Source organism: Chanos chanos, chromosome 1 (assembly GCF_902362185.1).
Source record: "Chanos chanos chromosome 1, fChaCha1.1, whole genome shotgun sequence".
NCBI lineage: Eukaryota > Metazoa > Chordata > Actinopteri > Gonorynchiformes > Chanidae > Chanos > Chanos chanos.
Genome location: NC_044495.1, coordinates 58130405 through 58152904, shown reverse-complemented (window position 1 = coordinate 58152904; position 22500 = coordinate 58130405). Strand labels below are relative to the sequence as shown.

The 22500-nt window shown below is 41.3% G+C and overlaps 1 protein-coding gene across 1 annotated transcript in view; it reads left to right on the top strand.

Annotated features, from left to right (window-relative positions):
- The first annotated feature begins 10153 nt into the window (after positions 1–10153).
- Positions 10154–22500, top strand: part of nr5a1a (nuclear receptor subfamily 5, group A, member 1a) — a 13149-nt gene continuing 802 nt past the window's right edge. The window contains exons 1-6 of the mRNA XM_030770314.1: positions 10154–10162; positions 13852–13956; positions 14049–14190; positions 15228–15871; positions 20361–20480; positions 20829–20976. Coding sequence (XP_030626174.1) covers positions 13855–13956; positions 14049–14190; positions 15228–15871; positions 20361–20480; positions 20829–20976 — 1156 coding nt within the window. The 5' untranslated portion in view covers positions 10154–10162; positions 13852–13854. The remainder of the gene's footprint in view (positions 10163–13851; positions 13957–14048; positions 14191–15227; positions 15872–20360; positions 20481–20828; positions 20977–22500) is intronic.

Here is a 22500-nt window from a genome sequence, read left to right as displayed (position 1 = left end):
TTCTTTTTTTTTTTTTGTGGATAGGGAAAGATATATATTAATTGAATTGTGTTTTTAATGAAAGACTACCTCAGGAAGTAGAACTTGCTATAACTCAGGTGTTTGCTCGCTCTCTCTTTCTCTATCCTCTCAATTCCCCAGTCGATATTACATCTAAATTTGAGATGGTCGATTAGAAAACAGTTATTATTGACTGATTAGACAACTGTCTTAAAATGGTCGAGATTTCTCCGTAAAGCAGCTGTAAACAACACGTTTCTGACCTGTTGACAGCATAGCTGTTCCCTGTGATGGAAAAGGTATGCAAGTTTTTTTTTTTGTTTTGTTTTTTTTTTTGTCTTTCACCATCGTGTTGTTACATTAAAAACGACTCTGCGAGTCGCGGGTTTTGATACATCCCCGCGGGCTTTGAGTGCCAAGTTTCCAAATGCTAATGTCAGCTTCCCGGCGATAGGAAACAGTAGCAGCGTTACATGTTTGTTTTTAGCATTCAGAAACCAGCCTGAGCACCTCAGTGCTCAAAGCGAGTGAGATGCGTCAGATCTTGGATCTACCGGATCGTTTAAATGTAGGCACATGACGTAAAAAGCTCTTTAAAAACAAACAAACAAACAAACAAACACACAAACTTGCTAAGCTTGCCCTGAAGGGTTAGTCGCTGTCCCGGTCTTCAAACGTTAGCCTGGACTCATCTCATTTGCATTCGTAGAAAATATTGTTATTAATCGTATCGTAAGAGAAGGATATGAGCACATCTCATTAACATAGACTGGGGATGACAGAATGTTTCTTTTTGCTTTTTGCTTTTTTTTTTTTTTTTTTAAAACAGAACAGCAGTAAAATGTCTGTTTGTATCGTTCTGTTGATGTTTTTGCTATTTTTTTTTGTTTTTGTTTTTTTTTGTTTGTTTGTTTGTTTTTGTTTTATTTCGTATCTGACCAAAGTGTTATGCAAAAATGACACCCTCGGCGACGGTGGCAACAGTAGCTTGGGGGGGGGACAAGGTGGGGGTGTTTAAGCTTACAGTGCAGCAAAGTGATTTTGATGTGCAACCAGAGGCCACCCCCCCCCCCCAACTAGAGAAACAGAGGTAACTCCAACCTCAGTCTTCAACTCAGTATCTAATGACACTTTGAATTCTACACCCGTATTCTCAGTGAACCCTTTCACGGGCGATCGTTACACAAGAAACTTACACGAAAACGGTTTTGTTTTGTTTTTTTTCTGGATTGCAGAAGGGCGAAATCGCCTATCATGTTTGCTCTCACAGGTTTTTGGACCAGACTATCTAAAGCCGCAGTGAGATTTGGATTTTGCTTAAACGTGTGATATCTCTGGGCTGTTGATTTGACAGGAACCTCTGTGTGTCGTTTGAGATTTTGAAGACAAGGAACAGCTTACCTCTCCCCCGGGTTGCGGATTTCTGGCGTCTTAGCGTAGAGTGTATTTCCTAACTCAGGCCAGGCCTGACTGGAGCCTCTTCTCTCAGCTCCAGCTGACCTGACCTTTGAAACAGGGTAAAGTTACTGTTTTTTTGTTTTGTTTGTTTTTTTCCATTTTCCATTTTATTCAGATATCGTGATGCTCGTGTATGTGTAGCTTTAGTAGTTGTAGGATTCTGGACATTGTAGGTCCTTTTAAAATGTGAGTTTTTTTGTTGTTGTTGGTTTTTTTTCTTAGACCGTTTTGTTTTGTTTGTTTTTGTTTTAGTTTTGTTTTATTTTTGGTTGTTGTTGGGGTTTTTTTTTTTATGAAGAAGGAAGGTAATGTTGTTTTGAGGAATTTTATGTAAAATGTTAACTATCAAATTCAAATGATTTAACCTCATACCTCATAAACCATGATGCAGAAAGACAGTTGGTCGTCTGTCTGATGCCCTTGGAAACGTTACCGAGCTATGAATGTTAAACCTCTGAGGCATCCCTTGTCGTTCACCATATCAAACATTCCAGAAAGAAAAAGAAAAAAAAAAGTAGTTAAATGTTTACATTTTTGCACCAGACAATGACAGACAAGGGACCATAATGAAGATGTATGGTCATCCTTGCTACGTGCAGTTTAATCGTCATGGTAACGCTTGACTCGACGCTTGGCATTCGTATCCCTTTATAAAGCCTTTTTTAAGATGCTACGTAATCCGTCACATTCGAAACTTGCGTTTAACTCAGAGCAGTTAACTAACGTGAGATGTTGTGAAAAAACAGCATGAAGAGAAACGGCTTCGTTTTTTGGTTTTGTTGGTCGTAACCCGGCGTGCGAGCGTCTCTCTTCTCTGTGTAGCATTCTTAAATCTGCCGCGTCACCATTTAATAGTCAAGTGTTGCCATTTTTAGAAAAATCGCAGCTGTTTCGCGTGTCCTTAATCCTGTTTTTCTTTTATTGTTGTTTGTTTCTTTCTCTTCCTTTCAAAGGCCAGCAATGCAGTCGCATTTATACAAGACCACTTCCAAACGCCTAGGTGCATTTTGTTTTCAGCTCCTCGAGCTTTATTTTTAAACTTCTGTTTTATTCATTGCTTACCTTCATAGCTATTGTTTAATGTTTCTTGTTCCTCGTGGTTATCATTTGTTTTTGAAGAGTGAAGATGTCATTTCATCAAGAGCTTGAGTTCGGAGGGTCAGATGTTTTCTCTCGACGATGGAACATCTGAACTTTCAGACCATTTTTAGCTAATGTTCCAGTTTGAGCTGCTATGTTAGCATGGATTTAATGAGCATAAAAACCCTGATTCAGATAAGTATATATAGGGATTTTCCCTGGAACAACTGATTCCCTGAACAGGTTTTTAGCATTAAAGTAGGTCAAAGTTCAATGGAAAAATCTTTAGCAAGACTACACTGTATGGAGGGCCATTTTATTTTACCTACGTAAACAGTACCTCAGCCAATACAAACCATGCTAGCATTTTAATGCTGGTTTAGGTACCAGTATACCCTTTATAAACTGATAGATACTACTGCAACCAGAGACTACATGCATATGATCATTGGGAAAATTCTCATTTCTCATTTTGAATAAGATTTCTCTCCATCGAGGCACTCTAAAACTCAGGGATTTATATATGTATGTGTATGTATATATATATATTTATTTTTTTTAGAGTGACCCCCCCGCCTTTGACCTCTGTCTTGTGCTGTTCATAACTGTCATTAGCCACGGCTATTTGCTAGCCAGTATGTCTTACGAAGGGCAGAGTCAAAAGAAGTCCATTTAACCTCTGACCCCCTCAGAGAACCACACTTTCCATTTCTCTTTTATCATTGTCTCCTGGCTGTTTTTGTTTTTCTTTCTTCATATTTTTAAAATGTGTCTTCACGAAAATGCTTTTTTTTTTGTTTTTTTCCTCTTCTCTATTTTGTTTTTCGTTGCAATTTTTTTTTTTTTTTACATTGAAACTACCTCTTTTTTTGTGTCTCACCATGTTGCGTACTTTCATTAAGAAAGGAACCGAGTCTTAATTTATTGGTTTCGTAGCACCAAATGCCCTGTTTTTCGTGTGTCTGTTAGAACCATTGTGATGTTTTTTTTCACACGTATTCTGATGATAGTGACCTCTTTTCACCGTTACCTCACGTGGAATGCTGCTCTGCCTCGTGTCAAAATTGAGGATTTGTTTCCTCAGTTTGAAAGTTTTCCCTTTCTCTCTTTCTTTACTAGCTATTTGAACAATAGCCTCCGTGGTCAACCGCTGCATGTATGACATCTGTTCTAACATATATTATACATGTTCTTCAATGAAGACTTGTATCCTCAGTGCAATTGTAACATCTTCCTAATCTTGGAAATGACCAGTATTATATTTCATGTTGTGACCACTGTGAATTATTTTCATGAAGAATGTAATTCTTGTCAAACTTGATTTTTTTTTTTTTTTTATAATTTTCTCCCCCTCCCCCCAACACTGTTTACATGTTTTTATTTACTCGCTTGTAATCATCATAATGCCGTGTGACACTTTTTTCAGCCAATCGGGTTTCTTCTTTGATGTATTGTTACGGGTACACTGATTGGCTCTTGAAAGACTATCATAAGTGATCATAAGCTTTTACACGAAGACTCCGTAGCCACAGGACACGGTTCGGCAACGAGCCGCTTCGTTCTGTAGAAATCTTTGACAGGAAGGAAAACTTTTTTGATATGAGACACAAAGGTGGATTTTTTTTTTTTTTTTTTGGGAGCTTAAGAAAACCAAATGGAGTTAAGAGGAGAAGGTTGGGAACACAGACGAGATCTCAGGGAACAAATACACTCCGCAGGACTCCTTAACATAGGGCACAAATACAAACACACTTTACTACTGCCATTAATTTTAATCCCAGACCACAGGGAGCCAAATCCTATCTGTAGCCCCTCCCCTTTTTTGAACGTATTGTCACTGTGATGTTGTAGCTGTAATAGTGATGGTCTCTGAATCATTCATAGGTCGCCAGTGGAACCAGCCTTTTTTTTTTTCTCCATGGGACACCATCATTGATCTGGGCATGTACTGTGTGTATTGCATCAGTGTTTTGGGGAGTGTTTTTCTTAGCCGTGTGACAGACTTTCTCCTCTGCTCTCCTGACTTTAACTACCTGTAAGCATTGTGGTTCATACGTGTTGTTAAACAAAAAAAAAAAAAAAAGCATGTTTAGAATGTTCTAGAACTTGAAACCAAATAAATGTGAATCTTATGCAACTGTGAAATTGTGAACAAGCTTCTTTTTTTTTTTTTGTTCGGTGCTTTTTGAAATGCGTTCCCGCTGCGTCGCGTGAGCTTTTTTTTTGCCACACGTAGCCTTTATTGAGCAGGAAATCTATTTTTTGCCGTAGTGTGCTCAATGAGCAAAAAAAAAAATCCTTTGTTTTCATAGCTATTCCTCAGACAGGACTGTGAGTTTATCTTGACATGTAGCTGTAAGGACCTGGCTAGTCAGCACATTCTGAGCAAGTCTAATGGATATGACCTTGGCCCCATCCTAAAATCCTGTCTCCATTCACTGTTTGGTATAACATAGACCTCTATCACTCACACATAAGCAAACAGACAGCAAATGTCTCATTTGGGGAAAAAAAAAAAAAAGAGTTCAATCAAACCAACTAAACCAGCTCTAATATGAATGAAGAGAATCCACTCAGGGCAGCATGGCTGTCGGAAAATATTTATGCAAAGATAGCTCCGTTTCAATGAACTCCACGAGAGACCGTAAGGTAAACAGAGGTTTGTCAGTGAGTGAAGAGTTTTTAATCTTAGCTCCTGTAACTCCAAAGATTACATGTCAGTCCACAAGCAAGGTCGACTCTAATCATTCGTAATTAGACCAACACATAGAAATGAAACTCTTAACAATCTCCCTGATATTTCTACAATGATTATCAGTATTTCAGAAACCACATAAGAGTGGGTGTGCCCCCCCCCCTACACACACACACAAACACGCACACAGGTGCACACTTTTCAGATATCTCTGGATTTGATCAGACAGGTGTATAAAACTGATGTTCAGAGCAAGTTAACTATGTAAAACGAACAGTTAACTTGCTCTGAAACTATATAGATTTCACATGGAGAAATATCCCATTGTAACAATATTCATTAAAAGGTTGAACAGCCATGTAACTTCTGTAATTTCATGCAGGTATTAGAAAAATTTGTCAGAAAATTATTTTCCACTCTTGTCTTTTCATATGCATTGCCCGTGAATTTAAACATTTCTCTGAATGCCGATAACAACGACTAATCACTATAAGCTCTGATAGGAGTGTTATAAATGGAAAAAATTCTTATCGAGCAGAGTGAAGAAAAATGCCATACAACTCATTCTGCTGTTCAGTCACAACATCCTCACACATTATCAGACTGACTCCGTGCATGTTGACTTAAAAATGTAACGCGAGTCCAAAACTTTTATTCAGTCAGTTCCAGTGACTGTCCACGCATAGTTGCTTCTAAACACTACCAAAATAAAAAAATAAAAAAAGCACTCACATCTGTTACAGAAAACAGAAGGAAACGGGTACAATTTCAGCAAGGTTTGACAGTCTTCAGTACTTCTTGTGTTGCATGGTTGTCTAACCTTGAGGATTAGGTAATAGATGTGGAAAAAGAGGGAGAGAAAGAGTGAGAGGGAGAGATAGAAAGAGGGATAACGAGTCTTGGTTCAGTTTAGGTTATCGTGAGGTGAAATTTTTGTTGTCACTGTTTGCATCACAGATGCCCACGTGGCTGGTTTTGAGCAGGCTGTGTTATTCATCTGCCCAAGGCTAATCAAGAGACTCTGCACAGTCAAGACTAATACACATCAACCCCCCCCCCCCCCACACACACACACACACACTTCACATCTCTTCTTCCTTTTTCTCTAACACTCTGTTCCAGTGACCCCCTCCCCTAAACCTCCTCCCCCCCAACCCCCCCCCCCCCCCCCCCCCCCCCCCCCCCCCAAATTCACTCTCCTCTCATATTTGACCTTCACTCAGTCGGCCCCTCCTCAAGGCTGCGGATGTGGATTCCCTTTCAAAGCTCCTCTCCCAAGAGCTGGGAGGGTAGAATTTGAGGTGTGTGAGTGTGTGCGCGCGTGTGTGTGTGTGTGTGTGTGTGTGTGTGTGTAAGTTAGTACTTAATTGCTGAATGAGTTTGTGACGTTGCAAAACTTTTTCAGAGAAATCGCAGGCGAGAAAAGACCTGAGTTTTGCAATAAAAATTGAACCTTGGCAAAAAGGTAAAAGATGACATCTCCACAACGGAACACAAGGTGAAGAGTATCTCCTGGCGTAATGCGTTGCCAGGAGGCCCGGGTGGTGCAGAGGCTCGGTACGGAGGGGAGGCTTTGGGGAAGTACGTTTTGTGTAGCGTAAGGTCCAAGTCCCTCAGGCTATCTGAGTTTCCCAATGCCACTGCTGAGGTATCACCTGGCTAATTTCCTCTCGCTACATTAAACACAGATAGCGTAGCGTGGGGAGTTCTTTTCCTTTGATTTAAGCGCCTGCACAATCTTAGCTTCTTTTTTTTTTTTTTTGCTTTTTTTTTTTTTTTACATCTGCTAGTTCTGCTTTAATTTCTACTTCACATCAGCTCATCACTATGGAGAGAGTGAGTCCGTTGCTCTGTGGTCTTGTTGTCATGATGCGTTGTAAGATGTGTCATATACAATATGACCCTTTGTAATGTGTTCACAAAACAACAACAGCAACAGTTTTAACCATAATTAATATATGAATTAAGTCGTTATAAACTGTCAGGTCGTTACACGCAATAATGCAGAGTTACTGTAGACTTCTATTACTTTCATAGATTTATTCCAAATCGGAAAGACCACCTCTGTCAAGAAACCACAAGCGAGAGAGAGAGAGAGAGTGCAAGGCAGAGAGAGATATTATGTAGAGATAGAGAGAGTATCAGAGAAATGCCTCAGAGCAAGGCCAGAACCTTCTGGAAGCTTGTCAGCTGGAGAGGGTAAAACGAACTGATGGTGTGTGTGTGTGTGTGTGTGTGGTGATAAGCAGCAGTGGAGGTGAGGCCAGCCACTCTCTGGCAGGCGCTTTGGCGCGCGTTGGGGTCAAAGGTTAGGAGATGGGAGAGGGTTAGTGAGGGAAGAACGAGAGGACCACACCTGAAGAAACCACACTCCAGGAGCGTGCCTTGGAGGACATTCTGCCAGACAGACAGATAACAGAGCACTGGACACCAATACGGCCGTTAGCCTCAAGGCTAAAACACTTCGAATGCTAAATTATCATGACGTTTTAATGCCGCGTGGGTCTTAACTGTTAAAACTCTTTACCTCTTTGTTACAACGCAGAGGGGGGAAAAAAATCAGGTTTAGTAAATCAGTCCAAATACAAGAAACGTTTATATAAAATGATACACTCTTAATGGACAAATATACACCAGTGTATCAGTTAAATGAATATTACTGTATTTCATTCAAAAGCAGTGGATAAAAGTACCTAATTCAACTTTTTGCATATTTGTATTTAACTCTATCCTATACATCTCTCGTCTGTAAGCATATCTGTCGTTTAATTGAAAGTTTGCAAATGGAACATTTCATAGCAGTTTATACCTGACGACTTTTTTTTCTCTCGTTTTTACTGAGATCTTGATGGGGGGAAAAAACCCGAATGTGAAATAAAACATGACATGTCGTTTTTTGTTTGTTTGTTTGTTTGTTTTTTTGTAACGTGGGGCGCTCGTAGATTCTTCGCGTCGATCTGATTCCCGCGGTGACCCGTGAAGGGGGGGGGGGGGGGGGGGGGCTTCAGCGGGTGGCGATAAATCAACAGGCGGAGGGTGTAAGCGCCTGACGCTGTACCTACCAGCACGACGAGGCCTTGACACAGTGGAGAACAGCCAGGGCTTTTTGGCAAAGCATCTAAACAGCTGCCAGAGCCCAGATAACAGCGCACACCACGGCAGGAGAAGCCGCCCCCAAACCCCCCCACCCCCACCCCATCCCTCGCACGATGCTGCGCAGTATCACCGCCAACAATATCTTAAATCATACGAAATTCGCGGCGATATGCAAATCATTTTCCCGGGGACATGAGCTAAAATGTGAGGCGATCGGTATTTCGCAGCGTGGGTGTCGTTCGTAATGTGTGTGTGGCTCTCAGATCACGGTCCAAACCGAAGGAGGGTGATCTTGGCCAAGGTTTGGACGAGGAAGGATTTTAAAGGTTGACCGGAGTTGACCAGACCAGGTTGGCCAAAATACGTTTACTGGGTCTGCAATGAGGTCCATTCATAGTTGTGTTCAATCCCAAACGTATTATCTAACAGACAGACAGACAGACAGACAGACAGATAGATAGATAGAGAGAGAGAGAGACAGACAGACAGATAGATAAAATGATTCTGACTAACCAGAGTCTCAGTTTTATGATTTCACTGTGTAATTTCAGATCTCAAACTGCAAATACTGCCAGGAAAACCCCCACTTGACCTGGGGCTGCTTAACATGAAATTTGACGCTACTCAGCAGAATTCTGTCTCTTCCTGAACTTTCTGAACATGTATGAATATGGTAAATTTGTCAGAGCTGTCCGGTTGGTGCGTTAGTGTGGACGGAACCAACGCACACGCATTGTGAAACTTTCTTGTAAAGACAGATTAGCTCCGCTCTTCCGTCTTTCTATTCTTGGTAACGAAAAATGATTTATGATATAAGTAATCATATTTCAGCTTTAAATGTTCAAGGCTGTTAAAACGAGGTTGCCCTTGTGAGTGTCAAAATACGCATGTACCTATTGTTGTTTACGGACAAAGCAGCGTTGGCAACGGGAAGAGACCACTGTTTGGTTTCAGGAATACCTCAAGGCCAAGAAATTAGAATCAAAGCTTGTGCCAGTACATCTCTCCGTACAGAACATCCAATCGGTGCGCCATTGTTCAAGCCAGCTCTATATTTTCACTTTGGGTGGGGGTCGGAGGGGCTTCGGGGGGGGCGAGGAGTGAAATTTTTGGTTTAGAAGCTTGTGGACGCTGACACATCTACGCACAGACACATCTAGGCATTCTCACTCACGCTCACAAACTCAGCTCTCATGCAACCAATGATGTCATGCTCTCTTTCACGATCAGTTATGAATAAAGTTAGGGATCTGACCTTCAATCCACTATCTAATATGTATGTTGTTGAAAATGTTGCGTTTTACTGATTGTGGGATTTGGTGAGTATATCAGAGGTGTTATAATACTTCAGACAATGATCTTTTTCATGAAACTGTCACTTTCCATCTCTATATTACTCATCATACAGTCATTTGTCATTTGCCCAAAGAAACCTGACCAAAGCACTATCCAGTCACTGGGAGTCTCATACTATACAATATTCTTTTTACTGATATTATATATATATATATATATATTTTTTTTTTTTTTTTTTTTTTTTTTTTTTTTTTTTTTTTTTTTTTTTTGAAGCGGAGAGAAGGTTAAGGAATGCATGCCAAGCAAAAATACACACACGCTGAAGTCAAAGCAATGTGGTGATGTCTGGGTTCTGTCTTTATTTTGCTCTCAGATATCTCTGCTTGGAGTGAGAGACGCTGAGTGTTTGAGCCTGAGCGGGTACACACCGTAGTCACAGCACTTTAAACCAAACACAGCCAGCCTTGAGATGCACACCAGACAGACTGTGGGGGTTCGAACCCAGATCCAGTGCTTACACCCTCTCCGCAACTCCGAGTCACACTCTGTGCGAACTCAAAGTGCTGATATCATACACATCTTTATACAAACACGTACACAACCGCAAATGGTACCATTTTAAGAGTTGATTTTGGACAATAATGTTCTTCGTTGATTTTCGTGTGCATACTGACAAGGACATACGTTGTGAAGCTGTTAATGACTTACACAACACTGCCACTGATCACTGCTTAACACCTGGTTTTATGATTCTTAGCTGAATGGAAACCTGTTATGTGTGTGTAAGTTAATTCTGACGTCCAATAATACGGACGAATGTTCCATTAGCTGTAAGTGTTCCTTACAATGAAATACCATCGTTCTTAGGGGGTCTTAAATTGCGTTGATACTATTTGTTTAATCTTTCTAACAATTCAGTTCAATTATTTCTTGCTAATGTGTATGGTCCTAAAAGTTACACGCAGTATAAAATATCTAGTCTTATTTACCGACTGTGCTGACAAACTGAAGCATTCACTCAAACAATTACATGAATTGGTCCAAATGAATTTGTTCTGATGATCTTGCCATCGGGTCTCAGTCAGGCACAAAAGACGACCATCAAAGTTACGCACAGTATGGAACAGGACGACGGGACGGACTCAATAAAAGCTGCAAGAAAACCGGAGCAAGTTCATATTGGGTAAGGGATAAGAAGGCTGACCCGGAGGAGCGCGCGTCCTGGGCCTGTCAACGGCTCTGTCACAAAAGTGCGGCCACGCCGTTATTCGAGAAGTTGGGAGTTAGGTGCGTGATATTATAGCTTAGTGGGCGAAGAAAAAACTATTGGTATCACAGATCGTAATGTGTACAGCTGAGCTATCATCATTTGAAAGTAACCTAGCTATAACGTTCAAGAAAAACAAACAATGGTATTTTGAAACGTTATACGCACAGTAGGCCTAAATATTAGATGTTAAACCACCGGACCCAATGGCTCATCTCAAAATATAACAAATATAACCCCAAAATTTTCTTTTTAACCTGACTGTACATTTAAGAACTGACTACAGGTCTAGTGAGTAAATAAAATATGAGTAATACGCGGGTTTAAATGCTTTGGAGTAATCCCCAATATCGAAGAGAGTGCATCATCAGTTCGCGAGTCGTCACATGAGTATTACACCCAATGATAGTGGTTCTAACCTTGTGTTCAGTGTGCCAAGGAGAAAAATACAGAGCGGCGAGTTTAGGTGGTCACTCTGTTCGCCAAGCAAATTAAGCAGAATCGCGTAAGGTTGGTCAAAAATTGTTTTTCTGGATTGTTCAGACCGACCACCTGTGTTTTTATCATCTCTCATTTCAGAAAACAACGATATGTTAGACTTGGGGATTATAGGTGAGTGTCGTTTTTATTCTGTTTGTAAATTCACTGTTATACACGAAGTTTCCACGGTAGGCTTTGCCGACTTTTTCATATGTGTAAACGAATTTAAGAATAACAGTTATCGAAAATGAGAGGAAATGAAAACATTTACCCAACGTACCTGCTAATACATTTATCCGGGCATCAAACAAGCTAAAATGCACGACATGTGTAAACTCCTTGCCGTGGAGGGACACGCGATTACGAATAACGATTTCACACAGCAAAATGTGCTGAACCAGTACTTAACCTATGTGAATTTTACATATTGGACACAATGTTCTTTCTTTCTTTCTTTCTTTCTTTCTTTCTTTCTTATTCATGGATTTAATAGTCTTATCACAAAAAACGGTGTTATAAGAGCAGTTTCGATTTTTCAGAAAGTAAATATAATTCGATTTTCTTAAAAAATAGCTAAATATTAAAGTTCTAAGTAAGACTACTTAAAGTGTTTCTCTAATTACTGGCAATTGAAACACTGGTTCTATGAAAAGACCTCAAGAAAAAATGAAACATTCTGTTAAGCACTTGAGCGCCTTCGTTTTGTATTGCTAAATCTCGAGCTCTTTGTGAGTGACCTTGGCGTCAAAATAGAACAGCCGAAATGAATCCAGTCACAAATATGTACAGAACCCCTTTCTAATTATTGAGATGTGAGTACGCAGGCTACATTAAAATGTCTCTCAATGAAACAAGATGCAGAAAATTTAAAAAAGATTTCGTGTAGCCTACAAAATGAGTCAGGTTTCACAACACACTTTGCTTGCAAGTGCATTTTCAGTCAGGCTGCCTTAATTTAGACTTTTAAAAAAACAGACGATTAAATCATAAGACGTCTGTAAGACGTAAATACTTTTTTGTTGTTGTTGTTTTTTGTTTTTAAGAAGAATTAATTATTCATTCTGTACAAGAGCGAGATCACAGGAATGTCTTTGAATAACCAATACATTTTACACCTTAAAACGTTTAAACAATCAGATAAAATTATAATACGAATAAACATTTTATTAAATTTCTGATGTACAACATCCTTGAAAATGTTTTGTGCATGCTGGTCCAGTCATTAACGATTAGTTTTCGCGTTTATTCAATGTAGTAGTTGCAGTAACATTTTTTATATGGTATTTGTGCGCTTGTCTCACAAATAATGATAAACTATGAAACCAAACTAGCTGTCAACTTTAAAATTGAAGTGTTCGATGAAGAATAAAAAATGTATTACTCTTTCTCATGATCAGTATTTCAGCGTTTCGACTATAATCCAAGTATAAGCTATAACGAAAAGTCACGAATGCCGTGTGAATAAATGTAATATTGAACCCCATGGCACTAACTTAAAAAAACCATGTGTGTGTGTGTATGTGTGAGTGTGTGTGTGTGTTTGCGCGCGCGCGTATGTGCGTGGTGAGCAAGTGCGTGTGTTTAGAGGGACAGTGGGCGGGTGTGTGGGACGCGTGTGTGTGTGTGCAGGGGGCTTGGCAAAAACCCTATTAAAGGTCTTATTGAAAAGTATGACAATCGACACTGCTCAGTGATTGCACGGCTGCATGTGCGTGTGCGGCGTTAGCGGACGCGTGGACTCGCTTTTTACTCGCGCGTCGGTAATAGACTCCACTCTGTCCGCAACTGGATTCGCACAGCTGGAGTATCGTCATTCAAACTGTGACTGAATTTGGCTGACAGACACAGAGGTAAATTTTTACACGTTGTTAAAATATATCCATGGCTGTTTGCATCTGGGTTGAGGTATAGATCATAAACAAAATCTACAATTCACGCTTTATATTGACCGGAATATGAACAGAACGGTGATATGATTTGAAATGTGTGTCTTGGAGCGTTTGCAGGGTTTTGATTTAGTTCAACGTCTTGCCATTTACCAAACCTTTCAGTAAACATAACAGGGTATGGAAAAAAAAGAATGCGAAAATGTTGTATACAGCTGATCTTCTGCCTCTCACTTTACACGCTTATTGTTCGGCCATTTGTCGGGTTGACAGTTTTCTCTGTTCAATTTTCCAACTATTCTGGAATGGAACACAATCTGTTAATTTTTTTAAGTCTATAATTACAGCTGATAATACATGCAGGAGGTATATCTATATGAAACGTTATAATTGTTTACCAAAACACCATAAAATAGACTTACCGATTCCTAATTTAAAAAAGAAAAAAAGTCATAAACTACTCTTTTACAGATACCGCCTTCACGTCAGCTCCTATATGAAACATCTATATTTTTCCGTTTTTCCTCTTGATTATGAAGCATGAATTTCACACTCATGAATCTGAGTTTTTAGTTCCAGGTAGATCCGAGAAGGTGATGGACTTTCCACACGAAGAAGACCTCGAGGAGCTATGTCCAGTGTGCGGTGATAAGGTGTCCGGCTACCATTACGGACTACTGACCTGCGAGAGCTGCAAGGTACCACATGTAATTTGACATTCTGATTATTCCAACAAGTGTCTTTCTTTCTGAGCTGATGCCGATAATAACTGCCGTCAAATTTATTTCAGGGCTTTTTCAAGAGAACAGTACAGAATAACAAGACGTACACGTGCAGCCAAAATCAAGACTGTGGTATAGATAAGACCCAGCGAAAAAGATGCCCTTTCTGTCGCTTTCAGAAATGCCTAAGCGTGGGTATGAGATTGGAAGGTAAGATTTTTTTCCCCATTTACATATCACGCTGTGGGCCACACAATCCTCACTTTTCTACTTTTCTACTTCAAAATAACCGCTAATATTTGGTTTATTGTTACGCGCTTCAGTGCATTATAATGACATTAACCTCGATTATAGGGATACGACTTCCACTCCTATTCTTTTGCATAGCTGTCTGCTAGAAACCGTGTGATGCACCATTGCACATAAGGCCTAGATGTGAAAAAAAAAAAATCGTTCAGTTGACTGCTAAAGATTGTTTTTAAGCATTCACGCGCATTCTTCAGAATTTTACAGTGGCAAAAACAGCTCGCGCAGTGGTTGGTCTGTGCTTCTGTCTTTAACGTTGTTCCATGGCTAGTAGTTGTCTGTGGGATCCCACACGTGTGATTCCCAGACCGTTGTACAGAAAAGCACCTGTTTCCGCTTGGGCAGTGACACATTCCTGAGCTCGTGATAAGATTCTGGGATGTAGCAGTACTTTGCTTCAGTTGTTGGAAAAACTATCGTGAAAAATGTCCATATGAAGAGAGAGTCTTGTTTTTAGCTAGGATTGTTCCGAGGCTGTTTGGAGACCAGCATTCCTGCCTAAATTTGGGATTTTTCCTGGTCTTCCAAAAGCTCTTGTTTACAATGACAGATAACTTTAATGAAATATCTTGTTTTCATCTGTCCTATTACGAAAGATATACAGCATTTTGGAATGAGATTTACTCCCAAACACAGTAGCCAACTCAGTAACAAAGTGCAACACTGGCGTACAGACACGCATACACAGGCACACAAATTTCCAAGGGCTAGGTTTGTGTTTTTGGCTATGACTTTTATGATCCTACAGTAGTTTACATATTTGAAAAAAATGTCTGTCTATTTTCTCTTTGGAAAAAAAAAAAAAATTGTCGCTGAAAATATTTTCATTATTCCCCAAGGCACTTGTTTAGACTTTGGCTCCATTTTACGCTAATCATCTCTTTTTCTGTCTGTTTCTCCCCCCCCCCCCTCCTCTCTCTCTTCTCTCTCTTTCTCCCCAGCGGTTCGAGCAGACCGAATGAGAGGGGGAAGGAATAAATTTGGTCCCATGTATAAGCGGGACCGTGCGCTCAAACAGCAGAAGAGAGCTTTGTTAAGGGCCCATGGCTTCAAACTGGAGACAGGTCCTCCTCTGGTGACTCCTGCCCAAACAGAATACCCTTACTCAGGCAGCATCCCAGGCCTCCTGCCCCCCTCTCTATCCCCAGGAGACTATGACTGCTCCCCCCTTTGCCCCCCTTCCTTGGGTGTAGCTTTACAAAGCTACGGCCAGTTCTCCGCCCAGTATCAGTACGGTGCGCCCGCTCTCCCAGGCAGATCCATAAAGACTGAGTACCCCGAACCGTATTCCAGCTCTCCGGACTCTTCTCTGGGGTACCCGTACCCGGAGGTGTGCTTGCCCGGTTCCCCGCAGACGCCCCCCGCCGGACCGGGCGCGCCGGCTCTGGTCCTGGAGCTGGTGCGCTGCGACCCGGACGAGCTGCAGGTGCAAGGGAAGATCAGCGCCTACCTGCAGCAAGAGCAGAGCGGGCGGGGCAAAACCGACAAACCACGCCCCTTCACCCTGCTGTGCCTCATGGCAGACCAGACGCTGTTCTCCATCGTGGAGTGGGCCCGCAGTTGTGTCTTCTTCAAGGAGCTGAAGGTATGACAGACAGGAGGGGTGAAAAAGAGAGGGGGTGGGAGGGGGAGGGGGGGGCGGGGGCGGGTTCAGGGTGGAGGAGAAGGTGGTAAAGTGGAGCGATTTGAGGGCAAGGCGTGTCACTCAGTTCCACCGAATATTCGAAGTGTTTTCTAATTGTATGTTTTTTGATATCCCATAGAAGGTGTATGGGGGAATTCATGCGGTGTGTCCAAACTGGCCAAAGATGCATTTAAATCACTAAATACAACAAATATATTATTTACCTTTATTTCATTTAGTTTGTGGTATGTAATAACACATTTAAGACTTTATAAGTGTGTGTGTGAGTGTGTGTGTGTGTGTGTGACTACGAGAAATGAATCATTATTGACATATAAATCAGTACTGATGGTAGAACCGGTTCCCTGCTGTGACCCCACCTCTAATGACACACCGATTATCACTATGCATAACATTCTAAAATCTAATCTTTTATAAAACTGTTTGTGATTTTTTTTTTTTTTTTGTAAAAGAATCTGGGTCGGTGGAAGGTGTTTTTTTTTTCTGGGCATATCCTGATATTCTGTTGCCTTGCTTTGTATCGTATTACATCTAACATTTAGGAACACTGAGACATTTAAATGAGTTGGGTTTTTTTTTCTGGAACTATTTGAAAACAATTATACAACATACAACGCCTCTTCACTCATATTTTTGCCGTAGCATTTAGCATTCGGCAGCTCCCTTCCCGTGTTTTTTTTTTTATTAACGACGAGAACCAGTCACTTTTCCACAACAGAAGCGCCGGTTGAATGTAACAGACTAAACAGGGTACGCTGAGGCACGCTGATGATCTGAGATTCATCCTGGGGTCTGTAACAGAGACCATGCTGACGTGAGAGAGCGTTTGGAAAGTTTTTCGGTTTTCGGATTTCGCTCGGCCGACGCGGGGCCCCGGGCTGAAAATGACCGGCGTGATCAGTGAGCGTGAGTGGGTGTGTTTGAGTGAAGGAGAACGTGTAAGATAAAATTTGTGTTAGCTCATATCTGTGAGGATGTCGTTTGATCGAAGACAACTCACTGCGGCTATCAGTCAGCAGTTTCTTTCTCACACACAGAATTTGTATAATGCATACGATTTACACGTATATGATCTTTCACTCAGCTTACAGATACGGTCATAAGAGGCTTGCAATTTCAGGTTCAATGACACAACTCAGATCAACTCAAAACGTTCTGTCTTTTCATACTTTTCATCATACATTTTGACAGTTGTTATCGTTTGCTGTTTATGAACTCTCTAGATTTTTTTTTGTGTGTGTGTGATTTTTGCTTGATTGTGTGTTTTTGTTCATTTTGGGGGGGGGGGGGGGGGGGGGGGGGGTTGACAGAAATGGTAACTCTAAAACCCAAACCGGTTTTCTATTCAGCTCAATACATTGTTTCTTTCTGTCTCAGGAACTGTCGACAGACACACGTAACGCAGACAATAGATCTGTTGTCTGTTGTGAAACAGCAAATGACACAAGTATTAAAAAGGAGAGAAATACGAATCCGTTTTCTTTTAACAAAGTAATACCTCTCAACCACATCTCTGAGAATGGCTAGTTTATGCCTGTGGTCACATTTGCTCATGAGGGAGAGAGACAAGTTAGAATGTGTCTGTTTAAATGTCCTGTTTAAGTCCGTCTGAACGGATCGTGTTAACCTGTTGATTTCCCTGATATTTAAAATGTTGATAATTATGCTTGTTAAGCTTTTTACAATTTTACAATTTACAATTTTGTTATTTGGCAGACACTTTTAGCCAAACACAGTAACACAGTAACACAGTAGAGACTGTTATTAAAGAGAGCTCTTAAATGTTTATTCTGTGCATAAGTTTTCATAATTCTCACTACTGCTTATTTAATTATCAAGTTTATTGGACCATCAAATGCATTAACTCCCTGGAGAAAAAACTGCAAGTTTCATGAAGTAGTTAAATTTTCTGAGGCGCTCCAGTATCGAGGTTTCGATATGAGAGCTTTACAAACCTCAACAAAGGTTTATCTATCATCCGAAACGGTCGCGATAACCGCCCGGATCCAAACTGAAGCGTTCCGTCTCTGCCCCTTCCCGTGTGCAAGGCGTTTTGTATCAGTGCTAAACATTAAGTTAGCTCCATCACTTTGTTCTGATGTTCCCATAGCAACCAGTACCCCTTTATGACACGTACGTTCAAAAAAAAAAACAAAAACCCCAAAACAACTGAGAACAACACTGTAGGTATGTGCTGGGAGACAAAACCCCATGAACAGAGCTGCTCTCTCCTCTCTCATAGTAATTACATTCCCTTCAACAGATAGCTGAGGAATGTTGACTCCTCTGTGCCAATGTGTTCTGCAACTCTTTGTTGAAAAAGTGTTGAAAAAAGGCAAAATTTTCACACTGAAAAGACTGCTGCAGATGGGTGCGTTTTGAACATTTCGCGGCCCATTTTCTCACCGACACACTTGAGACACATTATGGTGTTGCTGTTTACATTTTGTGTGTGTGTGTGTGTGTGTGCGTGTGTGTGTGTGTGCGTGGGCTAGTGTTGTTCGCTATTTTTTAATTGACTTAAAATTGATCGTAGCGACAACGTTTGAATTTCGTAGATATTCAGGTGTAACTGAACCGTCACAAAATCGCTTCATTTTGTGTTTGTGAATGTTTGTGGGTGGATGCGGGCGGATGTGAGTGTTTGTGGGTGGACGTGGGGGCGGGAACACACACACACACTTCCTCTGAAGCTCACACACTCCTCCTGGACGTACAGTAGGTCAGAGAGTCCCCCCGTTTCCTCTCTTGACCCCTTCATCGCCATGCCCGTCCTGTCTTCCTCTCCTCTGTCTCTCTAAATGAATCAAGACTTTGTTGAGGCTCGGGGGTTGTGTTGTGGGGGGTGTGGGGGTGTGGGGGTGTGGGGGGTGGGGGGGAGATTGGACCTCGGCGCGGTGGACAGATATATCGTTTCATTCACGTAACAGTAATTCTGTCAGGCACTGGACTGATGTATGTGTCTCCGGGACCTGGTACAACACTATTAGAGCGGTAAAGGAACTCTGTGTGTGTGTGTGTCAAACCGTCTAGAAATTACTGACAGAGATGGCCTTCACACGCACAAATAATACGCGAGCAGGGGTGAACGGGAGCGGCACACTGGTGTGGGAAGGGGGGCGGGTGGGGGGGGGTGATATAGATGGAATAGGGTAAGGAGAAGAATGGTAAAAGATGGATAGAGAGAGAAACAGAGAGAGAGAGAGAGAGAGAGAGAGAGAGAGAGGAGGTATAGAATAAGAAATGAATCGGATAAGGAGAGGAATCGCACAGGATGGTGTGAGAGAGTGAAAGATAGAGAATGAGAGGGATGAAGAAATAAAGAAAGGAAGAGGGGGAGAGAGAGAGAGAGAGAGACACAGACAGACAGACAGACAGAGAGGGAGAGAGAGAGAAGAGCAAGAAAGAGAGAAAAAGAAAGACAGGAACATTGGAAAGAGGCGACAACGTACCAGAGGTCACTCCGTGACGGTCGTAAATTTTTGGGGCGGAGGGACCAGAGGTGTCATCCTGAAGGGACAACGGGTGACACCAGAGGACCTCATTTTCCCTTCTTTACGAGCTCTATCCGTTTATCGTCCAGTCCCCCAGCTCAAGTTCTCGGTCCTTTATGTGTGGGGGCGAGAGGTGAGATCCTGATGAGGCTGTTGATCCAGGGGGGGTGGAGGTGACAGTTTTGAGGACCGAAACGGGAATGAGCGTAAACAGAGGGCAAAATCTTAGCTGAAGATACCGGGTGATTCGTTCCATTCGATTCCGGCCATGGAGTCACATACTTTTAATATCAGTTCAACAGCTGGTTGTCGTGTTTTGTCATAGGGTTTTTGTCAAATCCTGCTCCAGGGACGATCTTGACAGAATTGTTTAGGTCAAACCTCTTATCTTGCACCTTATTTGATAAATCAATAAATCTTCAATAGCCTTAGCACAAGGCTACATTGAGAATCCTGGACTGGCTTTGACCAACACTGCTGGGAAAGATTTGTTTCTCCAATTAAAACAGACTGACTATACTCCCCCCAAAGTGGAGGGACGGTGGAATGGCATTTTGTAGTTTTGAGAAATGCATTATGGGAAATGAGTCTATCTGCGCTGCACTGATTTTCTGTCTGTCTCATTTGTGTGGCTGAATAGCAGTTCTGATCCATTTCTAACACCTGTGTGGGGACTGATCCACTATTAATACATTGCCACATCAACACAGTGATCATGAATGAAAGTATAAGTGAATGAAAATATAACACATAATGTAGCCATTGGGACGTGTGATACTTAACGTTGTCATAATGATGATTTAGTAATCATGTAGTAACCATGTAATGATTGTAGTAATGATGATAATGAATATGTTATAGTGTGGTTACAGTTTAATTAAAAAAAACCAAACAAACAAGCAAACAAAAACTACATTACCCATGATCCCATGCAGGTCGGGGATCAGATGCGGTTGCTCCATAACTGTTGGAGTGAGCTGCTGGTGCTGGACCACATCTTCAGACAGGTGCATCATGGGAAAGAGAGCAGTATACTACTTGTAACTGGGCAAGAGGTGAGTTTGCTTTCCTGCTTCATTATAATATATACACATGCATAAATATATATTAAAAAAAAACATTTCCTGCAATCCATAGTTTATACTGTGGTTTACTTCACTACCTCCAAGTCTGGGTCTTATGAACAATCCATTAAGGAGATTAAACTAATAAACATGCAATTATGTTGACTGATTGACTGATTAATTGATTGATTGATTACTTGCCTATTTGCCCACTCAATAAGCTGCTCAATCAATCAGACTTCTTTGCCTGTTTGATTGACTGATCGATTGATGGACAGATGATAAAAACAGTGCTCTCCCACATTTGTCCCTGAGAAAGGAGTCTGGACTGTGTTTCAGATTGAGGTGTCATCCATTTTGGATCAGGCCGGTCTGACATTTGCAGATCTGCTGCAGAGGGGACAGGAGCTGGTCAGGAAACTGCAGGCCATACAGGTGGACCGCAGGGAGATGGCCTGCCTCAAATTTTTGGTCCTCTTCAACCCAAGTGAGTTTCCCACAATTCCCCCAAATCCAGGGCTTAATTGCAAGGTTCCAGGTTCAAGGTTCAAGGTTCAAGGTTATCTTTCTTGTTATTATTATCATCTTAATTTTTTCCCGGATCCTGCCGGAACAGGATCTGGGACCTCCCAGAGTGAGACCGGCACCTATTTGATTGGATCCGGCACCTCCTTTGTCGCTATCAAAATCTGTAAATAAATTCTGTGTGATATGTGAGGGATAATGTACAGCGAGCCCAGTCATTATGGCAAAATAAACCCCGACAGGGCGGTGGAATTTTTGCAATAATGACCAGCTCGCGGTACATTATCCTGCTTACTGCAAGGCTACCTACTGAAGAAATTATCTTACTGGAATTCTTTTATTTCCCATTGAAGTTACTCGTAAATTGCTTGATACATTTTTAATCTCATTAAAGACACAGAGAGAGAGAGAGAGAGAGAGAGAGAGAGACATCAGTCACTCAGGTCATGTGATGAGTGCCTGAAGCGTGTGTAGTTTTGTGCACGTTTACATGACCTTTTCTCTCCCCTGACCTGCCGGAACAGAACCCCTGTTTGTGTTCCAGTACCTCCTGAATTAGAGATTAAGCACTGCCCAAACAGGTGGAGCTTCCACACAGAACCCCGGTGTTAGAATTACCACCCCCACTGTAGAAAACGAAGGTATAGTTCTGTTTCAACCAGAGGCAACCAAACGTTCAAACTGGGATTTCTACTTTGTTTTTTCTTGATATAAGAACTGTTCTCCTTCGGTTTATCGTCAAACTGAGTGACAAAACAGTAAAACACCATCATTGATTTTTTAATAGAATTGCTACCACTTAACGCCATTGTCGGTCATTTTCCGTTATGGAGCCCAGACTCTTTGGCCTTTTGAATCGCACGGTGTGGCGACCAGGAATTCGACGAGGAGCATTTTTTTTTTGCAGAGAATATCGAAAAAATGCGGTCTTGTTTGTCTGAATGGGGGTGTATTACTGGCTGTGTACTAAATTTGAGAGAATTTAATCAGCTAATGAAGGCCGCGGACTTCATTACGTTTTGATTGTTTTGAGACCTTGAAAGTTTCGTATTAGAAGCATCAGTTATGAAACAGTAGAAAAATTCATAAGTTCAAACATATGAGCGAAACCTTGCCAGCGTCTTTATGCCGGTCACAAAACGCCGCTTTTAAAAAAAAAGTCGTTCTATTTGAAAACGCATTAGAGGCTCTGCATAAACACGTTTAATCAGGTATCCGACAAAGGGCAAAAGACCACGGCTTTGTCTCTGAAAAGCAACACGTAATCCTTATATGGTCAAATCAGCGCGTTTGGAAAAGCCATTGTGTACAGGTTGGCTTCATAGTCTAGGCAATTACGGAGTTTTTTCTGCAGACAACGTAGCAAAATCGACAAAGATTTTTTTTATTTGATTTATTTATTTATTTTAAATAAGGAACGGTTTCTGAAAGCAAGCAGTGTTTCAGTCTCCGCTCTCATTCAAACTGACTCTCATGTCTCTCTCTC